The 27,209-nt window shown below is 35.8% G+C and overlaps 2 protein-coding genes across 2 annotated transcripts in view; one reads left to right on the top strand and one right to left on the bottom strand.

Annotated features, from left to right (window-relative positions):
* Nucleotides 1-27,209, top strand: part of LRRC72 (leucine rich repeat containing 72) — a 108,283-nt gene that overhangs the window by 10,771 nt on the left and 70,303 nt on the right. The window lies entirely within an intron of this gene.
* Nucleotides 21,108-25,329, bottom strand: SOSTDC1 (sclerostin domain containing 1). Its single transcript, XM_006085041.2, has 2 exons — nt 24,945-25,329; nt 21,108-22,537 (listed from the first exon to the last, which is right to left on the bottom strand). Exons 1-2 carry the CDS (start codon nt 25,147-25,149, stop codon nt 22,122-22,124), a joined length of 621 nt encoding a protein of 206 aa, XP_006085103.1. The 5' UTR covers nt 25,150-25,329; the 3' UTR covers nt 21,108-22,121.

Raw genomic sequence — 27,209 nt, forward strand, 5'->3', positions numbered from 1 at the left:
CTGATTAGGACATATATGGAAAGCAACCTATCAATGTTTCTCTCGCCTCTCTCTTCTCTCTCTCTCTCTCTCTCTCTCTCTCTCTCTCTCTCACCATATCCTAGGCTGAGGATTAAAAACAACATTCTTATGGAAAAGAGCAAGCTATGATGGAAAACATAAATGATCATAAATGAGAAGATCCAAGTTAAGTTTTGCTTCATCCCTATCTCTGAATGACTTTTTCTTTCATTCTTACTAAGCTCAGTTTCTTCCTCTAAAAATTAAGCATAATGATATCATTTTCCTGCCCTTCTTCACAGGGTTGTTTTCAGAATAAAATTTATGTGAATTATTTATATAAAAGTTTTTCCTGAACTCTAAAGAAAACTCTATGCTAACATTGGTGATTCTTCACTGTGGTTCTATCATCTTCTCCTGGTAAATTGTACTTGACTGGAAGGAAAGGTTTCTCCCTGCTTTATGCTTTAGTTACATTCTCTTCCATGTCTAGTAAAATTCTTTACCCATAACAAATTCTTTAAAAAATAAATAAAAGCTTTTAAGGAATAGTGGCCTTCTGTTTTCAAAACTGCTCATGCTTTTGAGCAAAAAGGTGGAGGTGTTTGAGGGGTTCCTACCAGTACCAACTTGTGTACCCCCAAGCACTTTTTATCAGTAAAAAGGCAAAACATGTACTGGAGAGAATGCTTGATTTATACCTGTCTAGGCAATCAACCTGCCACCCACAGAAGTGTTGGAAGTTTGGCAGTTAATCAGCAAGGCAATGTTTTGTGCTCTGTTCTCTATTGGTGATCCTTGGAGTTTGTTCCATAATGGCGCACCCTAGTCATTTTGTCCCGTAATGAAAGCTCTGTGGGTAGGGGTTTGCTCTACATCTCCAGAGCATCTCCAGTGCTGGAACAGTGTCAGGTGTATCCCGAGTGCTCAGTAAATACCTGGTGGATTAATGAATCAAACAACTTATCATGGAAATGAAGGATATGTGTATGCTATTAAAATGTTTAATATTTGTGCAACCGTTGATTTGACTTAATTCAGTACAAGTTTTCCCCAATTTTTGTCTTCATAGAAGACTTAAACTAGTTTGAGCTCAATTCTTTTCTAGTGTTCATCTTCCCCCTATATTCAAATTATATTGCAGTTTCTCTTTTACGTTAATGTGTATGCATATTTCTTTTAAATGTACAAAATAATGGACATCCTTTTCATTAAAACTCAGTTCTATCTAAGCTCCTATTTTTCTGGGACCACACTTTCTGTTTGAGAAAAATAAAAAAACAAGCTCTGTGTTTGAATATAAATACATCCATTCTCAAGGATATGCCTTTCTAGGGACTAATTACACTTTTTTCCTCAATTTATAACCCATTACATTTTCACACAAAGGCCAGAGAGGTTATAGAATTTAACCATTCAAGATATCATTATATTTACTTTCAGAAATTGAATCATGAATTTGAAGATTAGAAAATAATCACATTTTTAGGTATTATTTAAATATGCTAAGACTCAAAATTTAGATGCATTTTTTCTCATTCTCCTAAATAGCACTTTTCTAAAGCAGTTGAATAGTATCTCTATAAGGTTTATAGAGTAACAATTCGTAGGGTCCCAGATTTGTATCTAGTTGCTCAATTGACCAATTAAGTTATTTTCTCTTTTCTCACCATGCCCACCTTTTGGTGAATTAATTAATGAGGTGTGAATTGGCCAAAAGTCAAGAAGTGAGGTATGAAAACAGGGGAAATTCTGGATAAAAAGAACTAGATAACTAAATCCTGGCTAGTCAAAAGGGTTGTTAAATTGTTGTCTCCTTATCAGACTGGAGAACTCAATTTATCAACATTAGTTGATTCTCTTGCAGATGATGTAACCTGACAGACAGCAACACGTAGGGAATCTGGTGACTAAGGCAAGTAATTTGGTAACACAGGTTAAGTGGGGATGAATATTTTTTTAATCAATTAGGGTTACATTTCTTAGAGGTTATTTAGCCTGTTACACATTAACAGCATGTTTTAAACACATTTTGTGCTTTTTAAACATTTCTATAATTATAGAAAATGAATTTTTCTGCTCACAACTTAATTATAGGAAAAAATGATGATGAACTCTTAGACATTGACTCTTGTTCATGTGGTAGGATGTCAGGGATATTTTACAGGCGATAGGCATAATTCAGCTTCCTTTGGATGGATGACTAAATTGGGTTCAACTAAAACTTAATTTAGAGTTCAACCATAAATATTCATTTACTGCAATACAATGGGGTTCTTTTTTAAGTGACAGTTTCTACTCTCATTATTATATATATGCAACAAATTTCCCAGATGCCTAAGAATATAGCCAAGAAAAAAATGCTTTTGAAGATTGAAAAAAGATTTATATACTATCTGGATCTCAGCTAGCAAAAATTAATTAATTCATAGGTCTAAATCATGTCTTTCCATAACGAAGCCAAAGTACCAGCTTCCCAGATGCGTGTAATGTCACCATCCCATCTAAGTCCTCAAATGCTGACAGCACCTCCTTTGGGACAGGGAGATATAAAAGAGAACATATGCTAGCAGAATGGAGAGCGCAATCATAGGCATGTTGGGCAGAAAATTATAGTTCTTAAAGCAAGAATAGTCAAGGAATATTGCATAATCATGCATTACTGAAAAATCACAGTGATCCACTGACCAGTCTACAACATCCTCCACTAGAGACAGGGCACCTCCTGTCAACAAGTGCCCTCAGTACTGGAGGACAATTGCAGTGTCAATTGCCAAATGTTCTGCATATGTTGACTGTGATTGTCAAACAAAGGATTCTTTTTCAGTGTGCTTTCACCATTGTAGATACTTGATTATTTCTTGTGCTCTCTTCACTTCCATCATTGCCATTGCACTTACAGCCATTTATGTATTTTCTTATTTGCATATTTGTCTCTGACTCTAAACTCCAAACTACCCATGGTCATTTTTCTTAAAAAGAAAGACAATTTTTAAAAATATATTTTTATTAATTTAAAGAGAGAGGAAAGGAGAGAAATAGAGAGAAAGAAACGTTGATGAGAGAGACACATCAATAGGCTGCCCCCTGCATACCCTCTCCCCCCCTCTCCCCCACCCCCCCTCCCTCTGGGGATTGAGCAAGCAACCTGGGAATGTGCCCTGACTGGGAATGGAACTGGGGACCTCTTTGTTCATGGGTCAACATTCAACCACTGAGCCACACCAGCCGGGCAAGGAGACAATTTTTTAACCAAATTATAATTTATGCAGGGAAGTACACATATCCTCATGTAGAGGTCTATGAATTTCACAAATTAAATATAACTGTATAACAAGTATCCAAATTAAGAAACAGAAGACTAGCAGAGACTAGCAGGACCCAGAATACTCCTCTATTCTAAGTTGGTATGCTCTCTTGGTAAACATTTTCGGACTTCGAAAAGCCAACACTTCTTTGCCTATTCTTGGACTTAATATAAATAAGATTATACAGTATATACTATTTTGTGTCTGGCTTCTTTGGTTCAACATAATGTTTATGAAATTCGTGTTGTTGTGTGTAGTTATAAATCATTCTATTTTTCTACAGTATTACTTGTGTGACGATGCCTCAGTTCATTCTGTTGCTGATTTCCCTTTGGACAGTTTGTAGTTGAAACTATTACAAGTGATGCTGCTATAAGTATATATTCACAAAAGTCTGTGTGTTTTGGTGCACATATGTATATATCTCCGTGGTGTTTATACCTTGTAGTGTAATTGTTGAGCCATAGGGTATGCATCTGTTCAGTTTTGATAGCTATGCCAGAAAGTTTTCCAATGGTTAAGCCAGTTTGCACTTTCACCATCAGTGTATGAATGAGGAGTCATATCTGATTTGTTCACCATTGTGTCTCCTACACATGTCACAGTGCTTTGCACCTAGTGGGCACTAAAGAAGTCTTGATTGAATAAATTCCATTCATATGTGTTACAAGTGTCTAAATGACTATTATAATTTTGTTGATTTTTACCAAGTTTGTAAGAAGCCAAAACAATTACTAGCCCATTTCACAGTTTTGCCAAAAGTCATCCTTAGATAATCAGTATCTAAACACACACACACACACACACACACACACACACACACACGGGGAAAAAGGAGACTTATGTAATATTTTAAAGAAACTAAATTTTTTAAAAAAGAGGAAATAACTGTTCTTAAAGGAATAATAATAATAATAATAAAACCTCTTCATTGAATCCTGTTTTCTAGCACAAAGAGTTAACTCAATGGAATAAACAGAGTATGTATATATTAGGGCAGAAAGGCACTTTAGTTTCAACTTTCCCAAATGTTCTTTATACATTTGAGGACATAAAGCCCTAAACATATCAAATTAGGTGCCCTAAAATTAAGAAAGTATTCTTGGGATTCATAAGTTAATATTCTTTATTTTAATCTTTAAAACTTGGGGTTTAATGATTATTTTATTTGTTCAAGGTAATGAGTTTTGCTAAGAACAGTCTGGAGTTTTAATTTTATTGGTATAACATTCATATTTTTATTTTAGCCACCCCCAAAACACATTTTTTTCATTACTTAAATAGAATAAATTATTTTTGTCAATATGTAAAATTGTTTAGATTTTTAGCTCTGGAATAAGATTTGCTTTATTTTTCACATCATATGGTTAGAATCAGTTCTGAGGATTAGTGGTTTTGGTTTTTGCATGGACTTTTTATTTGTTTGTTTCTTTTTAGCAAATACACCTAATGAATAAAACCATGTTGACAAATAATGCTCTAAGTCTTTCATCCAAAGAATTAGTACTTTATAGCAAATACAGTGAAAATTGAGAGAAGTTCAATTCAACATATAATATGTTCCTACTCAACAGCTGCAAATACTCCCAGGATGCTTGAATCATTGCAATGTTCCAAGGTCTAGGACAATGACCGGTTGTGGATGAAGATGAGTGTAGTAAATTTTACTAATGAATTTAAATCTTTACCCTTCTTCAGTATCAACACCCTTTGACATGTTACTTTGCAGTTTCTTCCAATAAAGAGACAGAGTACACTTCCCCACCCTTTGCCTTTAAAATCAGTTATGTGACTTTCTTTGAAAAATGGAATGCTAGTGGGATGAGTTGCCAAAACTTAGAAAGCACCTGTACTATTAAGATTTCTCTTTTGGGCCTTCCCTATAACCATGAATACCCTCACTAGCAGGCCAGTTCCCATAGAAAGTTGAGACACATGTAGAACAGAGTCCAACTGCCCTGGCTAAGCCTGACCTAGATCAGCTGAACTCCAGTTGACCTCCAGATGTATAAATGAGTCCAGATCAACCAGGCTAATTTAAACCCCATCTAGATCAATTGACACCACCCCATCCCACAGAAAATCCTCAAATGTCTGATTTAAATACGTGCTAGTTATTGTATGTGGTGGTTGCTGTAATGCAGTGGTATCTAAGACATAGTTAACTGATACAATATCTTTACTAAGTATATGTTGATAATGATCATGTTTACAGAGGACGGTAAAAAGGGCAACTTGTCTGTAGATAAGAGGCTAATCCAAGTTAGGTATAGAGAGTTTTCAAAATAGGACTGCAGTTAGGCATGTAAGGAACTTAAAAGTCACACTGTCCTAACAAGTAAAACCCTAAACAAACTGGAAAATCAACAATTCTCTTGAGATCTGTCAGAGAAATGAGGTCGTAGGGTAAGCCCTGGCCCACAAATGACTTTTATAATGTCTTGTAGTTCAGAGGTGGGATTGGGAATCCACCTTTGGGATCCTTTCTGCTTATTTAATCTTACTAACACAGTTTATGTGTGATACTTTGTCTTTCCAGAAATATGTTAGATCTTGTGTCAGCATTAACTGTTTAACTCACGCCACTGCTAAGGCTTATTACATCTCAGGTCTCATCTGTAGTGGAAAAACACAATTTTAAAAAATAAAAAATGTTAGTAAGGGCTAAAGTAAAGGGTAGTCTAAGCTATCTCAAGTTTTATCAAGTCAAAAGAACATGTCAATATTGACAATTTTTTAGAAATGACTCAAAAACAATTTTTACTATGAGCATCCTTAAAAGGAGCTTAGGACCAAGAAAGAAGAAATAAAACAATCAGAATATAACTGCCTGACTCAACTAACCCTATTCTGATATAGAAAACCATATTAAAGAGAGCATGCGTTAGTTAGACTTGCACAAAAACCTACTTTGTTTCACCCACATTGTTGAGATTTTTCTGGTTTACTAGACAATGATTCTTTGTGTTCAAGTCATTGTGTACACACTGTAACTAGTCATCTGTCTGAGCTTCAGAAACCTGCTTGGGATGCCAATTTCACTTCCATAAAGAACTGAATGACAGAACTGAGAAATACAGTAGAGAATTGGGTGTGACATGGCATGGATATAATGAGCCCTTTAAAGAGAAGGGGGGAAAAATAAGAAACATTAAGGGAAAACATCATCCACATGAAATAGACTTTCTATAAATCCCTGACAAATGCTGGATCCAGTCTTAGGGTTGAACTACTCCCCCTCATCCCCAGCAAACCTCACCAATACATGTCATTTTTTTTATTATTAATTAATGTACGCTGTCTTTTTAGCACTCATTTGTTAGAGGAGGATCCCAGACATCTGAGAAGCAGGGATTGTGCAAGGCCCACCATTAACATGGCTTGGGAGATGTTTCCGCTGGTGGGAAGAATAAAAGGAGGCACTTCTGACCATCTTGCTGTCTGAGGGTCTCAATAGCTTCTGCCTATCTCATAGCAAAAGTCAATCCCACCTCCCTCTAAGGCAGCGGTTCTCAACCTGTGGGTCGCGACCCCTTTGGGTGTCGAACGACCCTTTCACAGGGGTCGCCTAAGACCATCGGAAAAAACATATATAATTACATATTGTTTTTGTGATTAATCACTATGCTTTAATTATGTTCAATTTGTAACAATGAAATTGGGGGTCACCACAACATGAGGAACTGTATTAAAGGGTCGTGGCATTAGGAAGGTTGAGAACCACTGCTCTGAGGGATTCTCTGGTTTGGAAGAACAAGAAAAATTCTTTCTCATCAAGAGAGTACCAACCTATTATGCAAGCGCTATAAAGATGTTATAAGTCATGGCTTACCTCTCCAGAAATTTCAGTGTAATTGAAGAAAAAAATGAGGTACACAAAACCTAGTGCAATTAAAGGGTTGATATGTGCTTCAGGTTATAGAGGCAACAGATGAGAGAGGCATCAAATAACAATGTTATTTCTATTTCCATTTCAAAGACTTTTATTGTTATTCCAAAATTTATGTGCTGCTGTTGTAATTGAAACAGCTTACTAATCAAAACTGGTTTAACTTGTGTGTGACAGTAGTCTCACTTATGGAAAGCAGACACAAAACAGGAGAGAAAAGGGCCATTAACAGCTAACTACTATTTTAAATTTGCCAAGCCATACCTTATTCCTAGTATAGAATAAAAAGAAATGAAGTTTTTTCCTTTATAGAAATGAAAATTCTAATGTTTCTAATGCACCTTTTCAAATATAAAAAAGACACAAATGGGGAGTTAATGTCCATTCTAAATACAGACATTAATTAGGAATAGAATATTTCTCAAGGGTATGAAACAAATTTGCCAAGCATATTAAAAGTATACTGGTATAAAAAGTTTCATCATTTTTTATGCCAGTAAACTATGTTGAAAGAATCTTTAGCAACAAAGCCTTTATGTATACTTTTGAATATTTTCTTATGAGGCCAAGGATAAAACATACTTCCAAATATAGAAGGATACTTTCCTGGTATTTTGCCATTACTTTTTAGAATGGTGTTAACTACATTATTTCCATTTATGTTATTGTCTTCTGGGTTTCCCCCCACAAAACCTTGACAAAGAACTTAGTAAATAAAGGAAGGTTCACCAGGTTGTGATCTCAAAGGAGACTGTAATTTGTAATGTACAATTACGGATAACACAGAACATTTCAGGGAGTAGGAATAGAAGATTCAGAAATGTACAAGAAATGCATAGAAGTATAGTTTAAATAGTATAAAATGTATAAGTTTTCTAAAATTATTTGGTGTTTATTATTTTCAGAGAATATAGTAAAGCCTACTTGTTCTTGTTCTTTTATATAATCATTTTTGAAGTTTTATTAAACTATTGGAGTACAGAAAGAAAATATTTATTCAATTTTATCATTTTATTCAATTTCTGTTTCTAAATGTGTTTCATGATGTGCATAATATATTAATACTAGAGGCTCAGTGCACAGAATTCATGCACTCAGGAGGGGGGAGTCCCTCAGCCCAGCCTGCGCCCTCTCGCAGTCCAGGAGCCCTTGGGGGATGTCCAACCGACAGCTTAGGCACGCTCATGTGGGGAGTAGGGCCTAGCCATCAGTTGGGCATCCTTAGCACTGCTGTGGAGGCGGGAGAGGCTCCTGCCACCACCACTGCTCTCGCCAGACATGAGCCTGGCTTCTGGCTGAGCGATGTTTCCCCTGTGGGAGCGCATTGACCGCCAGGGGGAAGCTCCTGCATTGAGTGTCTGACCCCTGGTGGTCATTGCGCATCATAGCAACTGGTCATTCCGCTATTTGGTCAATTTGCATATTAGCCTTTTATTATATAGGATAGTTATATATAATTTATAAGTAAATAAATAAATGTGCATTTAAGAAAGGTGCTCAAAGCTTTTTTCTGTGGAGAACATGTTTAAAAAATTTAGAAAATGACTTTAGAGTTATAAGCCAGGAGTTAACACAAATTATAAGAAGAGAGAACAATAAAATAATATTCTGAACATTTAGGATATGAATAACATATTGTACTAGAATTATGGAAAAACAAGAATGAAATAAAAAACTGCTCTGTTCCATTTTTGAAGAAATGAATGAGAGAGGGTGAGCCCTGATGTGACATATGGGTAAAATAAGCAAATAACAATAGTAGTCAATGTTAAGTATAGGGACAAAAAGGAGAATGTATGTGTGAAAATGTTTCTTACATCCATTTTTTTGTCATGAAAATACATAAAATAAATGGGAAATGACAACACAGCTAAGAAAAGCAAACTTTGGGTAATTCAAAAAAAGGAAATGGATAAAGGCATTGGCACAGGAGAGAGAGAGAGAGAGAGAGAGAGAGAGAGAGAGAGAGAGATCCTTCCTGGAAAACTACCATAATATCAAAGCTTTTTATTTTTATTTAAGTCCACTGCATCTTCCAAAGAAGCTTCTGTTTTCCATCTTGCATTCTCTTACCTTGGTACTCTTCCTTCTTTACTCTGCTTCTTTCTGTCCTACTCCTAATTTAGTTTCTGGACCAAGGCTTGGAGAAGATGAAGTCCCTAACCAAGTCTATATTCTTCACTCAACTATCTGTTCTCAACATAAGAAATATAATAACAATAATAATAACAGTAACAACTAACACTATGAGCCCTTACATTTGGGAACTCTTCTAAAGATAAATATAATTACCCCATTTTACAGATGGAGAAATTTCAGCATTTATTGCTCAAGGTAGACAACTATTCAGGTCAAGGCCAGGATTCAAATCCAGGTTATTCCAGCTCCAGTACCTGCAATACTACCTAACAATGCCAACTAAAATACAAATGAAATCTGAATGGATTCCCCATTTAATCTTTTCTTTGTATTCCTGTTCCTAGGATGCCAATACTCTTGAATCTTTGTTTGGACCAAGTACTGGATTAAGCCCAATGTACGATCTTTCAAGTGTAAAAGAGTAGAATAAGAGGAAAGGAACTAGCCAGTTACAGATGTTACTTCTGTGTATTCAGATGTAGGTAGAGAAGGAACTGTAAAATTGGCAGTGCTTCTTACCTTTGCACAACTAAAGTCTGTGCTCAGCAGAGTAACCACTAACCAGAGCCTGGTACAGCTGTTCATTCTTTCTCATCCTCTTTTATCTATGTAGTGCTTTCCCCTTAAAGTGAGTCTTTGAAATTCTGAAAGCCAAGTGCTTCCTTTCCCATCATTCCACACCTAAGCCAAGTTTCAAAATGGACTTTGATGTGTATTTAAAGTGTCTTGGCATCCTGCTGCCATCATTCCCTGGATCCGTCCCACTCTGTGAAACTGTGATATGCCATCCCTGTCCCAAGTGAAGACACCAGCTGCGTATGGAGCCATGACGAGGCCCTCCTACAGCTGTGTGTAGTTCAATGGTTAGTCTGATGACTGCTGGAGGGCACAACAGTCATGGTAAGTGTCACATGGCTTGAAATCAAGTAGGAGTTATGTAGCTAACCTCCTTTTAATCCATAGACCTTGAACCTTAGGGTTTTAGTTCTGAAGTTTCATACTCACCATTAAATACAATGGCAGCCAAGCTTAAACACTCCCAGATCCAAATGCTTTCTTTTCTAAAGTTGAGAAATAAATTGAACACAGTATATAGTATTTGTATAGATAACATCTTTTACTGATCATTATCATATTTGGTGAAATGGATTTATGGAATAGATTGTGTCTTCTTCCAAGTTGCTGGTTCAAAGGTTGGATGGTTTTCATGAAACAAACTCCCAAATAGAAACTGATTTATAGTTAAATCACCTATGAATGCATGTTCTAATGACATGGTTGTTATTAAAACATGTAACAATAATAATAGCAAAAACAAACACCCAAACCCTATCTTTCACTCTATCTATAGGATATAAATAAGTGAAAATTTCTGAGTCTATAGGAATCTACAGTAAGTATGCTCTTGTTTTTTTGTTATGTGCTACATGAGATAATGCTGAAAAAAAATATTCTTAGTTGTTATGTCTTTTTGGCTTTAATAGGCTGATTTGTTTCTTGAGGTACATGATTTCTAACCTTAAGGCAGGCCATTCAAAGCTCTCAGAATTTCTCCCAAATGTCCTTTCAGATTCTTATCTCAAGTGTAAAATGATGAAATTGAAGATTAATGTGGAAACCGACCTTGGAGAATATATTAAATATATACATTTTAGAAACTAAAAAAAGAGAGAGATTCTATAATGATTCAGTGCCTACTGTTAGATCTGATCAAAGAATTGAATCAATACCCCCTCCTCTGGGAACTGACCTTTAGGCCGTTTCACAATGGACATTCCACTTGCTTGGACCACATTCCACTTGATAAGACCATTATCTCTGTCCTCAGGAGTTTCCCAGAATCCGGACCTGCTCAGAGTATTCTCTGCCCAGAAAAAGCCTGTCTAGAGTCCTTTAAAAACCTCTGACTTCCCTCTGGGGGCTGGCGCCATTTTGGGGCTCAGCCCATCTGGGTATCCAGATGACCTAATAAATTCATAATTCTTCACCCCATTTTGGCCTCCTGCATTCCTCCTTCAGCGACCCTAACACCTACTCAATGCAATACACTGTTCCAAATGTTGTAAAGAAAGTATGCGAAGGGAGAGTGTGCCAGGCAGCTTATATTTGGCTCTCCTTATCCAGCCTCTACTCTTCACCCTGCCTTTTGCCCCAGGCTGACCAATACAAATTTCACTCACCAGTGTCCAATCCAATGGCCTCCAATAGAGTTAGCCAGTGGGGATCCCTGGCACGACATCAATCAGAAGGCGAAGGAGAGAGGAGAGTGACCAGGTTATTATTCCCCTGGCTCTCTGGCTCTGCTGGTTCCTCTAGACTCCTCAGACTGACTATAGCCACTGTTCCCCTCAGTGTGCCCCCACCTTGCAGGCTCAGATAATTGAATCCTTCCCTATTTTCTTAGGGTCTTCCGTTGTGGCAGTACTGGTGGTGCTGGCCCTGGGCTCCAGTATGCGGATGACTTGTGCTTTCCCTAAACCCCACCCAGACTTTTATAATTAGGCCACCAGTAAATAATCCTGCTTAACTTAGTCTGAGTGTGTTGTCTGTTTCCTTTTGGGATGCTAACTAATACCAACCAAGATGTTGACTCAGATCTCAGGAAGTTTACAATTTAGCTGCATTCCCAAAGGCTGTTTAGAAGTAGCAGACTTGAGATTAGAATTCAGGTCTCCTAACTCCTGATTGAGAGATTCTTCACGTACCCCATATGACCCATAAAACAACTTAATCTAACCCAGTAAATGGACTTACTTTCTTTCTTTTACTTACTTATTTTTTTACTTTGTATATTTAGTCTAGTACAGGAGTTTCTAAATCTACTGCTGGTATTACAAATTAGGGAAATTCATATAAAATATTTAGATTTTTGGTGGGATTTTGCTGCTAAATGTGTGAGTAGATCTGAAGCTGCCCTCTTTTATAAGGGGCTTTTCCCATAGTCTCCACCATTTTCCCTTGCTTTACTCCCAACCTATTAGTCTTCATAGGTCATAAGGTTGCAGACTTTATTTCAATGTGTTTTTTTCTTCCAGAGATGTTTGTTTGTGAGAGAAATTAAAAATGTTAAATAATGATTTTCTAATGGTGGAATATTAGGTATGGGTAGTTACAAAAAGAGCTGGAGAGGAATTCTTTTGTTTGTTTGTTTGTTGTTTTCACCCAGAAAGCAGGGCAGTAGGCTTCTCATAGCCTGGAAACTATACAGCGTTTGAAGGTTCCTATTCTGGGCAGCGGTCCCAAGAGACTGTGGCTGTTCAGAACTCATTCCAGAGCTGTGCTGTGGTGTTGACAGCGTGTCCTTACAAGCCTTTTCTCCTTGTCATCAGCCTTTTCCAGCTCTTCATTTCAGCTCAACATACAGCTGCCCTGGTGCTGTGGCCATCTTCCCATTGAACATGCTTATCTTCCTACTGGTAATAAAAGAGATAGTAAAACACAATAGAAAATCTTTAACCTGGAATGTCCAGGAACCATACCTGTTTCAGTTTAGTGATATTACTCAATTGTAAATGTCTTAATTCCAAAAGAACACACTGATCAAAACATAGCCTTGTTCCAGTTTCAACATCTGTTGTTGGCATTCTCTTGGATTCTTCCACTATTGTATGGGTTAAGTGGGGATATAACATACACTTACACAAAGGCAATTTACGTCTTTTAAAAAATTATTAGCCTCAAACATACAGTAATGACAGAGAACTAACTTAAGTTATGCAATATCAGCGTGGGTTGCATGATATCACTGCAGCCATCTGGTGTAATCCATAAAATTCTCCATATTTCTGGAGGCTGCATTGCTGGAACATTACCATACACAGCCAGGCAGATCACCACTCATGTGCCCCTTTCCAGGTCAAATGAATAACAATGGCATTTTTCAGAAGTGTATCATTATTTTAAAATATCAACATAAATGTTGGGTACAAGCAATATTTATATGAACAAATCTCTATATAACTTGTTTGCTGAAGCTGTCTGCAGCTATTTCCTTTACTCATGCTGTCATTAGCAATAAAATGTTTTCACCTAATATATGGAAAGTATCAGGAAACAGGAATATTTTGTTAAAAATCAATATTTAGAAGAAAATGAACTGCAAAAAGCAACTTATAAATACAAGAATATTTAAATAATTAAACTGAAAAATCTATTTAAAATTTCTAACAGCTTTATACAAGAAGGTAGGTTCTTTTGAAGAATTTAATGCTAAAATTATATCTGCTTAACAATAAAATCTTTAGTTCATTTTGGCAGGCCTAACAATCATTAAGGTCATTTTTCCAGTATATTTTTATTAAAAAAAATTTTCTTAACTAAAGTAAGTTAACATGCATGATTATATTAGCTTTAGGTGTACAGCATAGAGATTCAATATTTGTATACCTTATGATGTGATAACCATGTTAAGTTTAGTAACTTTCTTTCATATTACAAAGTTATGATGATATTGACTATATTCCCTGTGCTATATCCCCATGGCTTATTTATTTTGCAACTGGAAGTGTATACCTCCTATTCTTCTCTATCTTTTTCACCCATTCCTCTACCCCACTCTCCTTGCTATCATTTTATTCTTTTATCTATGAGTCTGTTTTGTTTTGTTTGTTAATTTATGTGTTTTTTTAGATTCCACATATAAGTGAAATTATATGATACTAGAGGCCCGGTGTACAAAATTTGTGCACTCAGAGAGGGCTCAGGCCAGGCCAAGGGACCCCACCGGTGCACTAATGGGGCTGGGGAGGGACGCAGGAGGTTGGCCAGCTGGGGAGGTACCACGGGAGGGATCCAGGGCATGTCCGGCCCATCCTTGCTCAGTCCCGATCGACCGGAACCCAGCAGCAAGCTAACCTACTGGTTGGAGCATCTGCCCCCTGGTGGTCAGTGCACATCATAGCAAGCAGTTGAGCGGCCTTAGCATATCATTAGCATATTACGCTTTGATTGGTTGAATGGACACTTAGCATATTAGGCTTGTATTATATAGGATTTGTCTTTCTGTGTCTGATTTATTTTACTTAGCATAAAACCTCTAGGTCCATCCATGTTATTGCAATTCCAAGATTTCATTTTTTTGTATTGCTAAGTAGTATTCCATTGTGTATTAATAACAGAACTTCTTTACCCATTCACCTATTGATGGATACCTAGACTGCTTCCATATCTTGGTTATTATAAATAATGCTGCAATGGACATAGGAGTCTATATATCTTTTCAAACTAGTGCTTTAGATTTCTTCAGATAAATACCCAGAAGTGGAATTGCTGGATTATATTGATAATTTTATTTTTTAGTTTTTTGAGGAAACTCCATACTGTTTTCCATGGTGGCTACCCCAATTTACAATCCCATTGGGTGCTCGAAGGTTTTCTTTTCTTCACATCCTTACCAATACTTATTGTTGACTTTTTTATATTAGCCATTCAGACAGGTGTGAGGTGATATCACATTGTGGTTTTGATTTGCATTTCTCTGATGATTAGTGATGTTGGCATCGGTTCATATGTCTGTTGGGCACCTGTGTGTATTCTTGGGAGGAAGGTTCTCAGCCCATTTCTTGACTGGATTATCTCTTATTATTATTATTTTTTTGCGTTGTATGAGTTTCTTTTATATTTTATGTATCAACCCTTTATTGGATATATCATTTGTGAGTTCCTCCCATTCAGTAGGTTGCCTTTTTCTTTTTTGGATTGTTTCCTTTGCTGTGCAAAAGCTTTTTAGTTTGATATAGACCCATTTATTTTTGCTTTTGTTGCTTTTGTCTGGTGAAACATATCCAAAAAAGTATTGCTGAGATTAATGTTAAGAGCTTACTGCGTACATTTTCTTCCAGGAGTTTCATGGTTTCAGGTTTTACATTGAAGTCTTTAAGCCATGGTGCCTACCCCAATTTACAATCCCACCAGGCGCTCAAGGGTTTCCTTTTCTTCACATCTTTACCAACACTTATTGTTTGTTTTTTGTAAGAGTCATTCAGAAAAGTGTGAATTTATTTTTTTACATTTTGTAAGAAAGTGGTGCAGTTTCATATTTTTGCATGCATCTGTCCAGTTTCCAATATGTTTTTTTGTTTGTAATAGTCTGCCTTCAATTTTTATGTCAATAATAGCATTGCCTTCTGAAATATATTTTCTCTGTTTTATGTCCACATAGTACAATTTAGTTCATGGATCATAGCAATGATGTTCTAGAGCAGCGGTTCTCAACCTGTGGGTCGCGACCCCTTTGGCAGTCGAACGACCCTTTCACAGGGGTCGCCTAAGACCATCCTGCATATCAGATATTTACATTATGATTCATAACAGTAGCAACATTACAGTTATGAAGTAGCAACGAAAATAATTTTATGGTTGGGTCACAACATGAGGAACGGTATTTAAAGGGCCAGAAGGTGAGAATCACTGTTCTAGAGTCTTGTTCAAAAGCGAGATTATGTGTAATTGCTTTTACATTTAGCAGTAGAGCATTTATTTTCTTAATTGGATTCCCATTTGTTCCCCAATGTGTTCTTAGAACCTAACAAAAACAGACCAGATTTTCAATATTACTAAACAAATGAGTAAATTAATAATAAATGTCAAATATCATAAAATATTTTGACTAGAAAAATCACTACCCCACTTATATGACAGTATGTATGATTTGATTTTTGATTTTTGATGAAATATTTGATTTTAAAAATGAAAACTTTCAACAAAATCATTACACCATTACTTTATAATAAAACACAATTCCTAGTATAGGTCACAGGTGATTTTTCTTATTATTTTCTGCAGAAATGAGTAGGTAATAGAATAGCAGTGGTGTTTTCTATGGAGAAAAATTCTAATACATTTTCCTTGGTCCCTAACATCTTCCTGGTGTTTGTTCAAGTTTGGATAAAATACAGGAAATGCTCCCAAACAGCTACTGTCTCAGCCCTCCTAGAGCTGGATTTCTAATGTCATCTTACATGGTCTGCCTTAACCAGGCATTTGTATGATGGAATCTGTCTATTCCATCATATGTCTGATCAGCTTATTCTGAAATTTCACAACTGAGTGACCTAGAAACATTAGAAGTGGACAGTAGCACTAGTCAAATCTGCCTGTGTGAATGTCGGTGTGACTAAAAATATGGCCATATTGTTTGGGATAACAGAACATGAGTAATTAATCTGGAAGACACTTTAGACATTATCCAGTTCAGCTCCCTTACTTTATGGGTAAAGTCATTGAGCCTTAGGAAGTTTAAGACACAAGTGTAAGTTCACCCAACTAATTAGTAGCAGCAGAATCTAAACCATATCTCAAGTCTTGTTTCCAAGATCACATGTCTTGAAGTCATTTGTATAAAATTGTTACCTTAAAATTTGCAGATGAGTCAAATTGAAAAGTCTATTATTACTTTTTAAAATGTCAAACTAAGCACAAATTAAATGTAATATGTTTATCAATTAGTATTCAAAGTGAACCAACTCTTGGGAAAGATAGTGTCAACAAACAGGCAAAATGGCAACCCTTTATTAAATTATTAAATGCACGTGGCAATTTTTGTCTTTGGTTGGCAATAAGGAAATTTGAGGCAAGAAAGTTTTTAGTTGTTTTTGTTATTGTTGCTTAAACTCTCTAAGCTTAAGGAAGTAAAACACACACACACACACACACACACACACACACAAAATATTTTATCAGCCACATACTAGTATATAAAGTAAGAGAGCAAACAAATACACAGAAAGCTTTATTTAGTAAAAAATTTCAACTGATTAACATAAAGTATAATACTGATTAAAGATTGTAAAGGATTGTTTAAAAAGTGCTGTTTCTGACTGTGCTGCTGGGTTGTGTTCTAGGCTGTTTTTGAATACCTAATTTAGGTTAACACTTCAATGAATAAAAGGACTCATGATGATTTTGTGAAAATTTGCCAATATTATAATGTAAAAGAGTTTTAAATTTGTGTGAATTTAATGACAAATTTCAAAAAAGGAATTTATTGCTACTGAAAAAAGTGATGCTTATATTTTAATAATAAGTTATGTTTAGGCCATGAAACTCTTATTCAGCTTTAATAATAATGAACTTTGGCTGAGTATGGCTGTGTCACTGACTATGTCAATGTAATTCTCTCTCAGATTCAAGCACCTAATCCTATGCTAAAAAATGAAAGCAATAATACAAGGTAACCTTTGGTTTGCAGTTACTAATATTCAAAGGAAAATATGTAAGTTCCCTTATAAATCTCACAGACTGTTTCAGTCTTTATTTGTAACAGAAAATAAATCCTCCAGCTGATCTGCTACTGCAGATGATAAACTATCACTCAGTCTAATTTGCACTGGAAATAATTATGCAGTCAGCGTTGTATTAATTCATTTTAATCAATTCTTGAACCTGGAAATTGAAACATCTTCCCACTGGGATTTCTGCAATAGCTGTTACCCTGTAGCTCTTCCAGACAGTTTGCAAAATATGCAGGCTACAGCACCAAGTGCCATGTTAGCTCAGGAGTCAGGAATGATGGAAAAATCAATAACATTGAAAATAATACAAAGAGAATGATTTGGGGTATATCTATTATTGTGGGTCTCTCTTTGTAGCTGTAACAAAAATTTCTAGTGGCAAATGTCTACTTAGTTCACAAATCTAGACTCATTTCAATTTGACATAGAGCTATATTTAATGGTTTCTCATGAAACCAAAATGGGAGTCATCTCTATCTGCCCTGGAGGGAAGGAAACATTCTAATAAGAGAGTGCACTCCAACACTGAAGATCTTAAGTCATTTCGCCTTGAACTCTTTCTGTAAGGATTCTATCAAAGACTTAACATGCATTTCATTTTTATCAGAATGATATGACTACAAGAAGCACATAATTGCTAAATTTAGATTATGCAGTGAATTGCCACTTTAGTGCTAAAAACATGTTCAAGAGTTAAATCTAATCCAAATGATGTTTTAGTCCCAAATATAATGAACTGGATTTTGATACTTAGATTTCATGGTGATTGCAAAAAAAGGATATTGCAACATACTAAATTTAAACTTTCAAAGGCTTTCATTTTAGTCAGCAATTTGGAAGTTACCTGGTTTTGCTTCAGCAAAATATTTTTCTTCCTACTCATAATTACCTAATATAACCAGGCTACTGAGTGTCTATTAAAGTAAATATCATGCTAAATAGATAGATCATGTTACATAATAAAAAGAAATAGTTCTAGTAGCATAAGGTAAATGAAACAGCTAGATCTCCTGATAATACCTTACTAATTTCATACAGGGCCAGAATGGATTAAGATTCATTCTTAATTAAAGAGACTGAATCTTACCTAAAAAAAACCTAATTTTCATTGCTTTTCAAAAATATACAGTAAAATAAACATGACAATTGCCAATTAGTGGGTATTTATAACTAGCATAAATGAATAAATATAAGTGATTTATAATTAAAATATTTTTTTGAAAATAGATATTTATATAGGCTTCATGTCTATGTTTAGTTTATATATAGCACACTATATATGTTATATATTTGTATATATGCTATTAATTTTTCTTTAATTCTTATTATTGGTATATATATCTAACTATATTTCTAATATAATTATACATATCAATATTCATCTGTCCATCTATGTAGCTCTACCAATCTAACTAACCATCTACTATCTATTCAGCCACTTGAAAAAGTCCTTTATCCATAGTGGCCAAAATAAATTTGATTCACAAATCTTTTATAGATAAATATTATGAATGTGAATCAGAGGTCACTCTGCTAAAATTATCACAATTCACCATTTTGAAATGATAATTACTAAGGTGAGAATACAATTATGCAGGGTGCAACCAATTGGAACATGTGAGTTAACTGAAAAACAAACAAACATGGAAATATAATCAACAAATCAGAGGCAAGCGCACTTTAGCACTTTTAAATAATAACTACAAAGCTACTCTTTCTGTTGACTTTTAGTGTTTACTTCACTGAGAGCCTGATTTTATCCTCAGCCTTTCTTACTCATTGCTGACCTTTTCCTGTCATTTGATGTTAAATACCATGCAACAAATGCATCACCAATGCAACATGGCCTAAAGTAGATTAGTACGTTGAATATGACCATGAGCAATAGATCTAATTCTTGACTTAGCAGAGACTAAAAAGGTCTTATTTATAAGCTTCCTTTATTCCTTCTCATTTTTCTAGTACATTCATTTACTAACACATACCTTGAGTAATAAAATTAGTGATTTTAGCATTTCATTATCACTAAAACCTTTGTTTTAATGTTTATCAGTAAAAGGCAATGCCATAGTCTTCTTGATTGTGAAAAATCATTGTCAGGACAAGTCCTTTCTATGCCTCATATCTTAGGACACACTAATTTTGAGATCACCTCTAAGGCCTTCTATAGAAGGTGATATCTTATTGAGAAGGAATAAATGGTTAAAGTGTCTTTATTTTTCTGTGTTATGCCTGTATTGAGCAATGATGAACAAGTAACATAAACATATGAAACAATACAGTTTTGGTATATTCGACCTATGATATAATTATCATGAATATCCCACGTATTAATATGATGATATAATATGAAATAGTTTAATATCTTAGTTATTAAGATTGGAAGATAAATCAGTAGTGGACTTAGTGGACTATGAATCATTATTTTATTTGATGATACAAATAGTTAGCATTATTAGAACATCTAGAGATGTTTCCTTGTCTTTACATATGTTGAGACTCTCCCACCTCTCATAGGCAAGAGACAGAATGATATAGGAAATAATACATGTGACTTTTAGACTCATTTATTTACCAAAACAACAACCTACTACAAAAATGTACTAAGGACTCCTTCATGCTTAGCATTCAAAATTGGAAAACCCAGAAGTTCTTACCAATACATAACCAAGCCTCTTTGGTTTTCTTTATTTGGAATGATGGGCCTGATCATTTGATTGAGTTGACACATGTCATTTACCTATAAAATATGTTTCAAGACTGTGATTATGTTGCTTAAGTAGCAACATGTCAAACTTGAAAAATTAGTTTTTGTTTCCTTTGTTGTTTATATATATTTTTATTTTTTGGTTTGCAGGCCATGCAATAGTATTCAAAGTTCCACAACATATGATAGTGATTTCTGCACAATTTATTTCTCAAACATAGCTGCACAGTGGAATCACCTGGAAAACTTAAAAAAAACTGCCAATATCTGAGTTCTACCCCAGATATTATGATGCATTTTGGATGGCAACCTGGGCATTGGGTCTCATAATATCTCCCCCAGGTGATTATAATGGGCAGCAAACTTGTCATCTCTGGGGGAATATGATATTCTTATTACAACTCATTGCTGGATTGCCACCCAACTTTTTCAATCATTCCATTTACTGAAAAGATGGTCTCCCGCTCTGGTGGTGTAGCTCAGTTGGTTGGGCATCATCCCATGCAGCAACAGGTTGCTGGTTTGATTCCTGGCGCATACCTGGGTTGAGGGCTTGACCCCCAATAGAGGGCGTGCAGGAGGCAGCCAGTCAATGTTCCACTTTCACATTGATGTTTCTCTTTCTCTCTCCCTTTCCCTTCTTCTCTCTCTAAAAATCAGTAAAAATATATTTTTTAAAATGATGGTCTCCCTTTCCCTTTCTTCTTTCTCACTATAGAACTTTCTGTCAAAATTTGAATGTGCCTTATCTAACATTATCAATTACTCTGGCACATTTATTCTGTAATTTTTGTAAACAGGTACATTTTTATACATGTTATAGACAAAGACAATAACTTTTAGCAGTATTTATTTTTGTTAAAAGAAACTGATGGAATTGAAGGTCAAATTGCCTTCTGATTGCACAGATTAAACAAAGTATTTCATATTTTAGCTTTACAAAGCATCTTATTGATTTGAAAAGATCCATACTATTGATAAAGTTCATGATGCAACATATATGTAATAAGAAGGCTAAAATATTTATTTTACATATCTACAACATGTATTCTCATCTTTCTAGATCAACCACAAATCATACAGGAAAATATTTAGGTACATGAAAAAGCTTCATAACATAAAAAAATTACATTTTGAAAAAAATCACATGTAAAAGCTCATTAAATAATAACATTGACAAATAAATAGTTAATCAACTTTACTTATTAGCTGCTGCCATGCATTTCTGGCATTCCATTCCAAGCGAGGGTCAGCATGCAGGGTATAATTTCATACTATGAGACTGTAAAAAGCTTCAGGGCTTATTTTTGAAGTGAAATGTCACAAGGTCTTTCACTCTGTCAAAGGAAGATCACTCATGGCTGCTAAACTGTTCCATGAAGATTGCCAAGAAAAAGAAAAAGCACCCTTCTGAAGTATTATTGTAAATACTCAAGGCAACCATTTTTTTAACTTTTCAGTTTGGGAGGGGTTTGCTGGGTAGGGGGATGGGTTGGGCAGTGCAGGGTAACTAAGAAGCCCTTTCCTTTTAAAAAGTGATTATTCGATATATAGTATATATATATAGTATCACCGGTCTTTCAAGAATCATGGGAAATTAAAACTACGGGATGCATGGAATTTAAATACAAATTGCACTCATGGATGTGTGTACATCTTGAAAAACCTGTAAAGGAAAAGCTACTCCCAAAGAAGGTCCCGATACTTAGGACAGCTTGCTGGGTTTGATCAAAGCAGAAAGCATATCTTTTCAAGTAAGAAAATAGCAATGGCAGACTTGAGTCTTCCAAGCAATCAAATCTGTAAAGCAGATGGTTACCAGTCAGTCCAGTTTTAGAGTCTGAGTTCTAACTCATGCTGTGCTTGCTGGGCCTGCTGGCTCTCTTCCGCTCTCTGTGGTGCTGGGCCGGCTCGGCAGGCGACATGCTCTCGAAGTTATGGCTGGACTCGTTGTGCTGCCGAGTGTACCTCTTACACTTGCAGGCGGTGACCACGGTGATTTTGTAGGTGCGCGTGCTGCCATCTTGGCACTGCAGCTGGATCCTCTGGGTGCGCGTTTTGTCGTTGACACACCTCCACTCCTGGGAGCTCCTCCTGCTCCAGTACTTGGTTCCATAGCCTCCTCCGATCCAGTTGGGGAGCAGTGGCAGGGGCAGGCACTCCCCAGCGCACACCAGCTCCTTCAGAGGGCTGAGGCTGGTGCACTGGCCATCAGAGATGTATTTGGTGGAACGCAGTTCCCGGCAACCCACTTGAACCCGAGCTGCGGGAAACAGAGGAGAGAGTGTACAGAGGTATCAGCAGATGGACATTTCTTAAACGTAATCTGCAGTGACAAAGATGTTATGCAAGTGATAGCAAATGGCCCAATAGAAAGAAAATACCCATTTTATTTCCACAATGCAAAAATCTGCCTGGATGGTGGTAGAGACACTTTCATGAAAATGATCCGTTTACATAGCTATAATTTTTTTTGGAATAAAGTAAACGAGGCCATATTTTTGTTCATATATAACATTAGCTAATTGCTTACTCGAGGGAGTATTTGAAAATCCCATTTTCTTAGTCTCACTCCCCAGTATGGTTTAAGCAGCTCTTACATTTAAGTGTAAAAAAGAGTATATTTTAATGTTCATTTTGCTCACAGATCATATTTGTTAATGTTTACAATTGCTTTTATTTAACTATTTTTTAAGAAATCTATTGAGTAAATGTGGAAAGTATTTAAATACTGTGTACAATGCAGATGACCTCTGTAATATTTTGTTTCAGTTATAAAACTTAGCTGCAAAGAATCATAAATACATGTGTACAGTCTGACATTTTGCATATCACACTTAATGACTACATTTTAAACATAAATTCCCAAGCCATCTTTTAAAAATGCAAATATTAAAATGCTTGAAATGCAACATGTCACTACAACTCAAAATTTAAAGAATATAAAACCTTCTAAATCAGGAACGTATGGTTGCCATAACAACTTGGCTACATTTCCATGAATTTTATGGCAGAAAAATGCCTAACATGTCTGATTTACAACTGCAAAAGGAACCACGGTGCTCATTTAGTGAATATTGGTCATGGCAAACTTTTTGTTTAGTTATTTGAATTTAATAAGAATGTTCTTTAATTGGCTGCTTCTTGTTACATGCTTTATGTAATTAAAGCAAAAATTAATCTTCAAATATTTGAGGTTTCCTTTCCATTGCTTTGTTATCTAAACTTGAGGAAAATTGCCTGTAATAAGCTGGGGGGAAAAAAGCAAGGCTTGTTAACCAGAAAAAAAAGTTTAAAAGTATAACTGCTGACATTTAAAACATTAAAAATTATCAAGGACATTGAAGTGGCCTTGCATAGACTAATGAAAGCTAATTTGAAGTAAGTCTTGAACTAGGAGTTTCACTTCACCTCTGTGTCCCAGTATTTCTGAGGCGAGAAATATAACCTAAAGGGATGTGATAGTTGTAGAAAACGTACGTATGCATACATACATACATATAGCTATAGAGTGTGGGATTAAAATCAAAGGGTGCAATAGCTGGCCAGTGTGCTGTCCTGTCTGCCTCTGATTCCAGCTCACCTTCCGGCAGCTACCTCAGGAATGCACCTGGAATCAGCCGGAGATGATTCTGACTCGTCTGGCTTTTTGTTCCTGTGTACATAGAGATTCAGCATTTTTGCAGTGACAGTTCATTAACCATGAATACCCACCACATTGCTCAGTAATCTAATAATTATCAGATATTTCCTGTGTACGCAAAAGCAACCATCTCCATGAAAGTTAAAACACCTTGGTTTTTTTAGCCCTTTGCAGTCATATGTGCTTTGACCTTTCAAAGGTCAAAACTACTTTTCACAGTTGAATGGAGTTGAGGAGGAGGAGCAAAAAAATGTTGTAAAATTTCCTGTGCACTATTTCTCTGGGTCTCTCTTAAAACCTGATTATTAGCATGTGAACTCTTCTGACGGATAGAAGTGAGGAAAAGAAATTTAAATCCCTCTAACTAGTGGTCAGTGTGTCAATTAAGCACGCAGAAAAGGGCAAAAATGCTCCCTGTTTCACAGAAATATACAATAACCTGAATTTTGACCTGGTTAATAAGAAATTATCTCAGAAACATATGATTCTCCAACCTGTTTAGTTTTAGCCCTTATTTGCATTGATTATCATCAAAACTTTCAACTATTTCCCTAGACATGTTTTAGAAATTCATGGTGAGCAATTATTCCCCCCAGAAAGCATCTTTTTTCCCTTGTGATTTCTTATACATATTTGGTTAGTTACCTTTATGCACTTTACCAGAATTGCACATGTCCTGAAATAAACAGAAAACAACCTCAATTTAAACTATCTAGAACAACACTTTTTAAAAATTCTTACTGTGCATGATTTAAAGAAGCAACAGTTTAACTCCTGGAAATATTTTCTCTTTGGATGTTTGATAAAACTTACTAGTAAGTCTGTGCCTGCATTATCAAATCACTGTTTTAGTTATGCTAACTTTATAGAAACAATGCCAATCTACACATGCAGTAGATTACTCCCAGATTATTTAGCAAAATATATATGGTTCCAGTTAGAAAGCAGTGAAACAAATTCACAGGACTGTGAGCTAAATGCTACCAAAAAAGAAAAGACAAAATCCATAGAAGTAAAACATACTTACTGTTCCGATCCAGTCCAGTGTTACTGAAATGCCTGCCTCCATTTCTGGCTTGATTCAGCGTGCTGTTGCTGCTGGGGTGTGCTGGAACAGGTTTAACCACATGTGAATAAAGAATTTCTGTGGCATCATTTTTAAAAGCCAAACAGCTTTTCATTAGGATGCAAGCAAGGGAAATGAGATAGAAATGAATGGCAGGAGGAAGCATGGTGAGTAGAGGATTTGCTTGGCTGGAGAGCTAGTTAATTCCTTTCCCTCTGCTTCTGCACTGTAACTGTGAAATTCCTCCTCAAGGTTCCCTTTATATATCCCTGAGGTTTGGCGTTCATTCAGGTGTAAAGTTGTGTAGAGCTTCAGAGTGAAAACACAGAGAGGGGGTGGGATCCCTACATGACCCTGCAAAAGAATTTTACCAATGGAAGAGGAGACTACAGAAAAGGAGGAGCTTGGTATACAAATTGCCTGAAATTTCAGAGTTGGACTTCATCAGTTGTCTGTCAGCTGCAGCAGCCAGGCACATTCTATAGCAACTACAGACTCTTTTCCTCTCTCCCTGCCATTTCCTTTCCTGAATCTAGTTCCCATTCGGGTTTAATTTCAATGAAAACACACTGCTGTTCATTTGAAAAAATTTACATTTCCACAGTTGTTCTGTACTCCCCTAAGAGTTTAGATTATTTGGAATAGGGAGCGGGTTTGCCCGAGATAATAAGAGGAATTAAAGCGAGTTTAAATATTGTAGAACTGGCCTGAAGCACCTAGTTATATTTTGTTTCTCTAGAAGCAAACCAATATATATTTTTTCTTTAAAGTGTGAGGCACAGGGCTAGAATCTGCCCCCTGGACACACTTAAATAATGCAGCTTTGATCTGCATGAACTGTGGCGCAGCTAGGTAAATTATTGCCAGGGGTCTGTGCAAAGAATAATGAGCATATCTCTGTCTGCATTAAAGTAATTAATATCCATTTTTATCTTAAAAATATGTCACGAGCATTAACATTCATAGCACAATTTTACATTAAAGAAAGCCCATTTCTGACAGGTTATTGTTTAGCAAATTCAAAATAATGTTTTGTAGTCTTCTACCCGTATTTACTAAGTATTCCCTTGATTCTGCTGCCCATGTAAGAAACATTTACTTTTATGAACTTCTTTATCACATCTGGAACAGTGTTCTATTAATTAATACTAGGCCACTCTTCTCTATACTTAAATTTCATCAGATTTATGGGACACTTAGATTGGAATAATTACATATTCTGAGTGATCTTTTCAATCATAAATCTATTTTGCCCTTTGTGTGGGTTCTAACAATGACATTGTTATTGACATTGTTAGTAGCCACACAAAAAGCATGGATATTTTGTATTGCTCTTCTTTATAAACTTTTGCCCATTTTAACTTCTATTCAAATCTATCTATCTATCTATCTATCTATCTATCTATCTATCTGCATTTTTCCACAGTAACACTGTTGACATTTTGGGATATTGGGATAGATAATTCTTTGTTATGGGGCACTGTGTGTTTTGCAGCATACCTGGCTTCTACCCACTAGATGCCAGTAGCAGTAACCAAAAATGTCTTCAGATATTCACAATTGTCCCCGTGGGTGAATATCACCTGAAGTTGATATTAGTAGAACTACTAATTATCTATCCATCTACCTATCTCGCTATAAAAAGAAAGTAGAGTTAAGAAGAAGAGACTAATAATACTAAGGAATTATTGTTCTTTTATTTAGGAATAAAATGGGATTGTGGTTTTGTTGAAAAACAATAACTCATTTAGAGTTATATACTAAAATATTGCTAGATGAAATGATATGATGTCTGTAATACACTTCAAAATAACATGGGAGTAGATGGTTAAAGGTAGGAATGGGGCAAGATTGGTTATGGGCTGGATGATGGATATTCTATTCTGTTTACTCATGGGTATGTTCAAAATTGCACATAGTAAGCAATTTAAAAACTAGAATAAAAAACTCAATATAGCCCTAACCGGTTTGGCTCAGTGGATGGAGCATTGGCCTGCGGACTTAAGGGTCCCAGGTTCGATTCCGGCCAAGGGCATGTACCTTGCTTGCGGGCACATACCCAGTAGGGAGTGTGAAGGAGGCAGCTGATCGATGTTTCTCTCTCATCGATGTTTCTAACTCTCTATTCCTCTCCCTTCCTCTCTATAAAAAACCTCTCTATAAAAAATCGATAAAATATGTTTAAAAAAACAACTCAATGTATACATACTGCCTAATAACAATCAG

This window comes from Myotis lucifugus, unplaced genomic scaffold (genome assembly GCF_000147115.1).
Source record: "Myotis lucifugus unplaced genomic scaffold, Myoluc2.0 scaffold_15, whole genome shotgun sequence".
Taxonomy (NCBI): domain Eukaryota; kingdom Metazoa; phylum Chordata; class Mammalia; order Chiroptera; family Vespertilionidae; genus Myotis; species Myotis lucifugus.

What these genes read in the sequence shown, in the direction of transcription:
- SOSTDC1 (XM_006085041.2), bottom strand. Translation starts at nt 25,149, where the DNA reads ATGCTTCCTCCTGCCATTCATTTCTATCTCATTTCCCTTGCTTGCATC. An exon ending in CACTGGACTGGATCGGAACA is followed by an intron (nt 22,538 to 24,944) that starts GTAAGTATGTTT and finishes TGTTTCCCGCAG; the next exon opens with CTCGGGTTCAAGTGGGTTGC.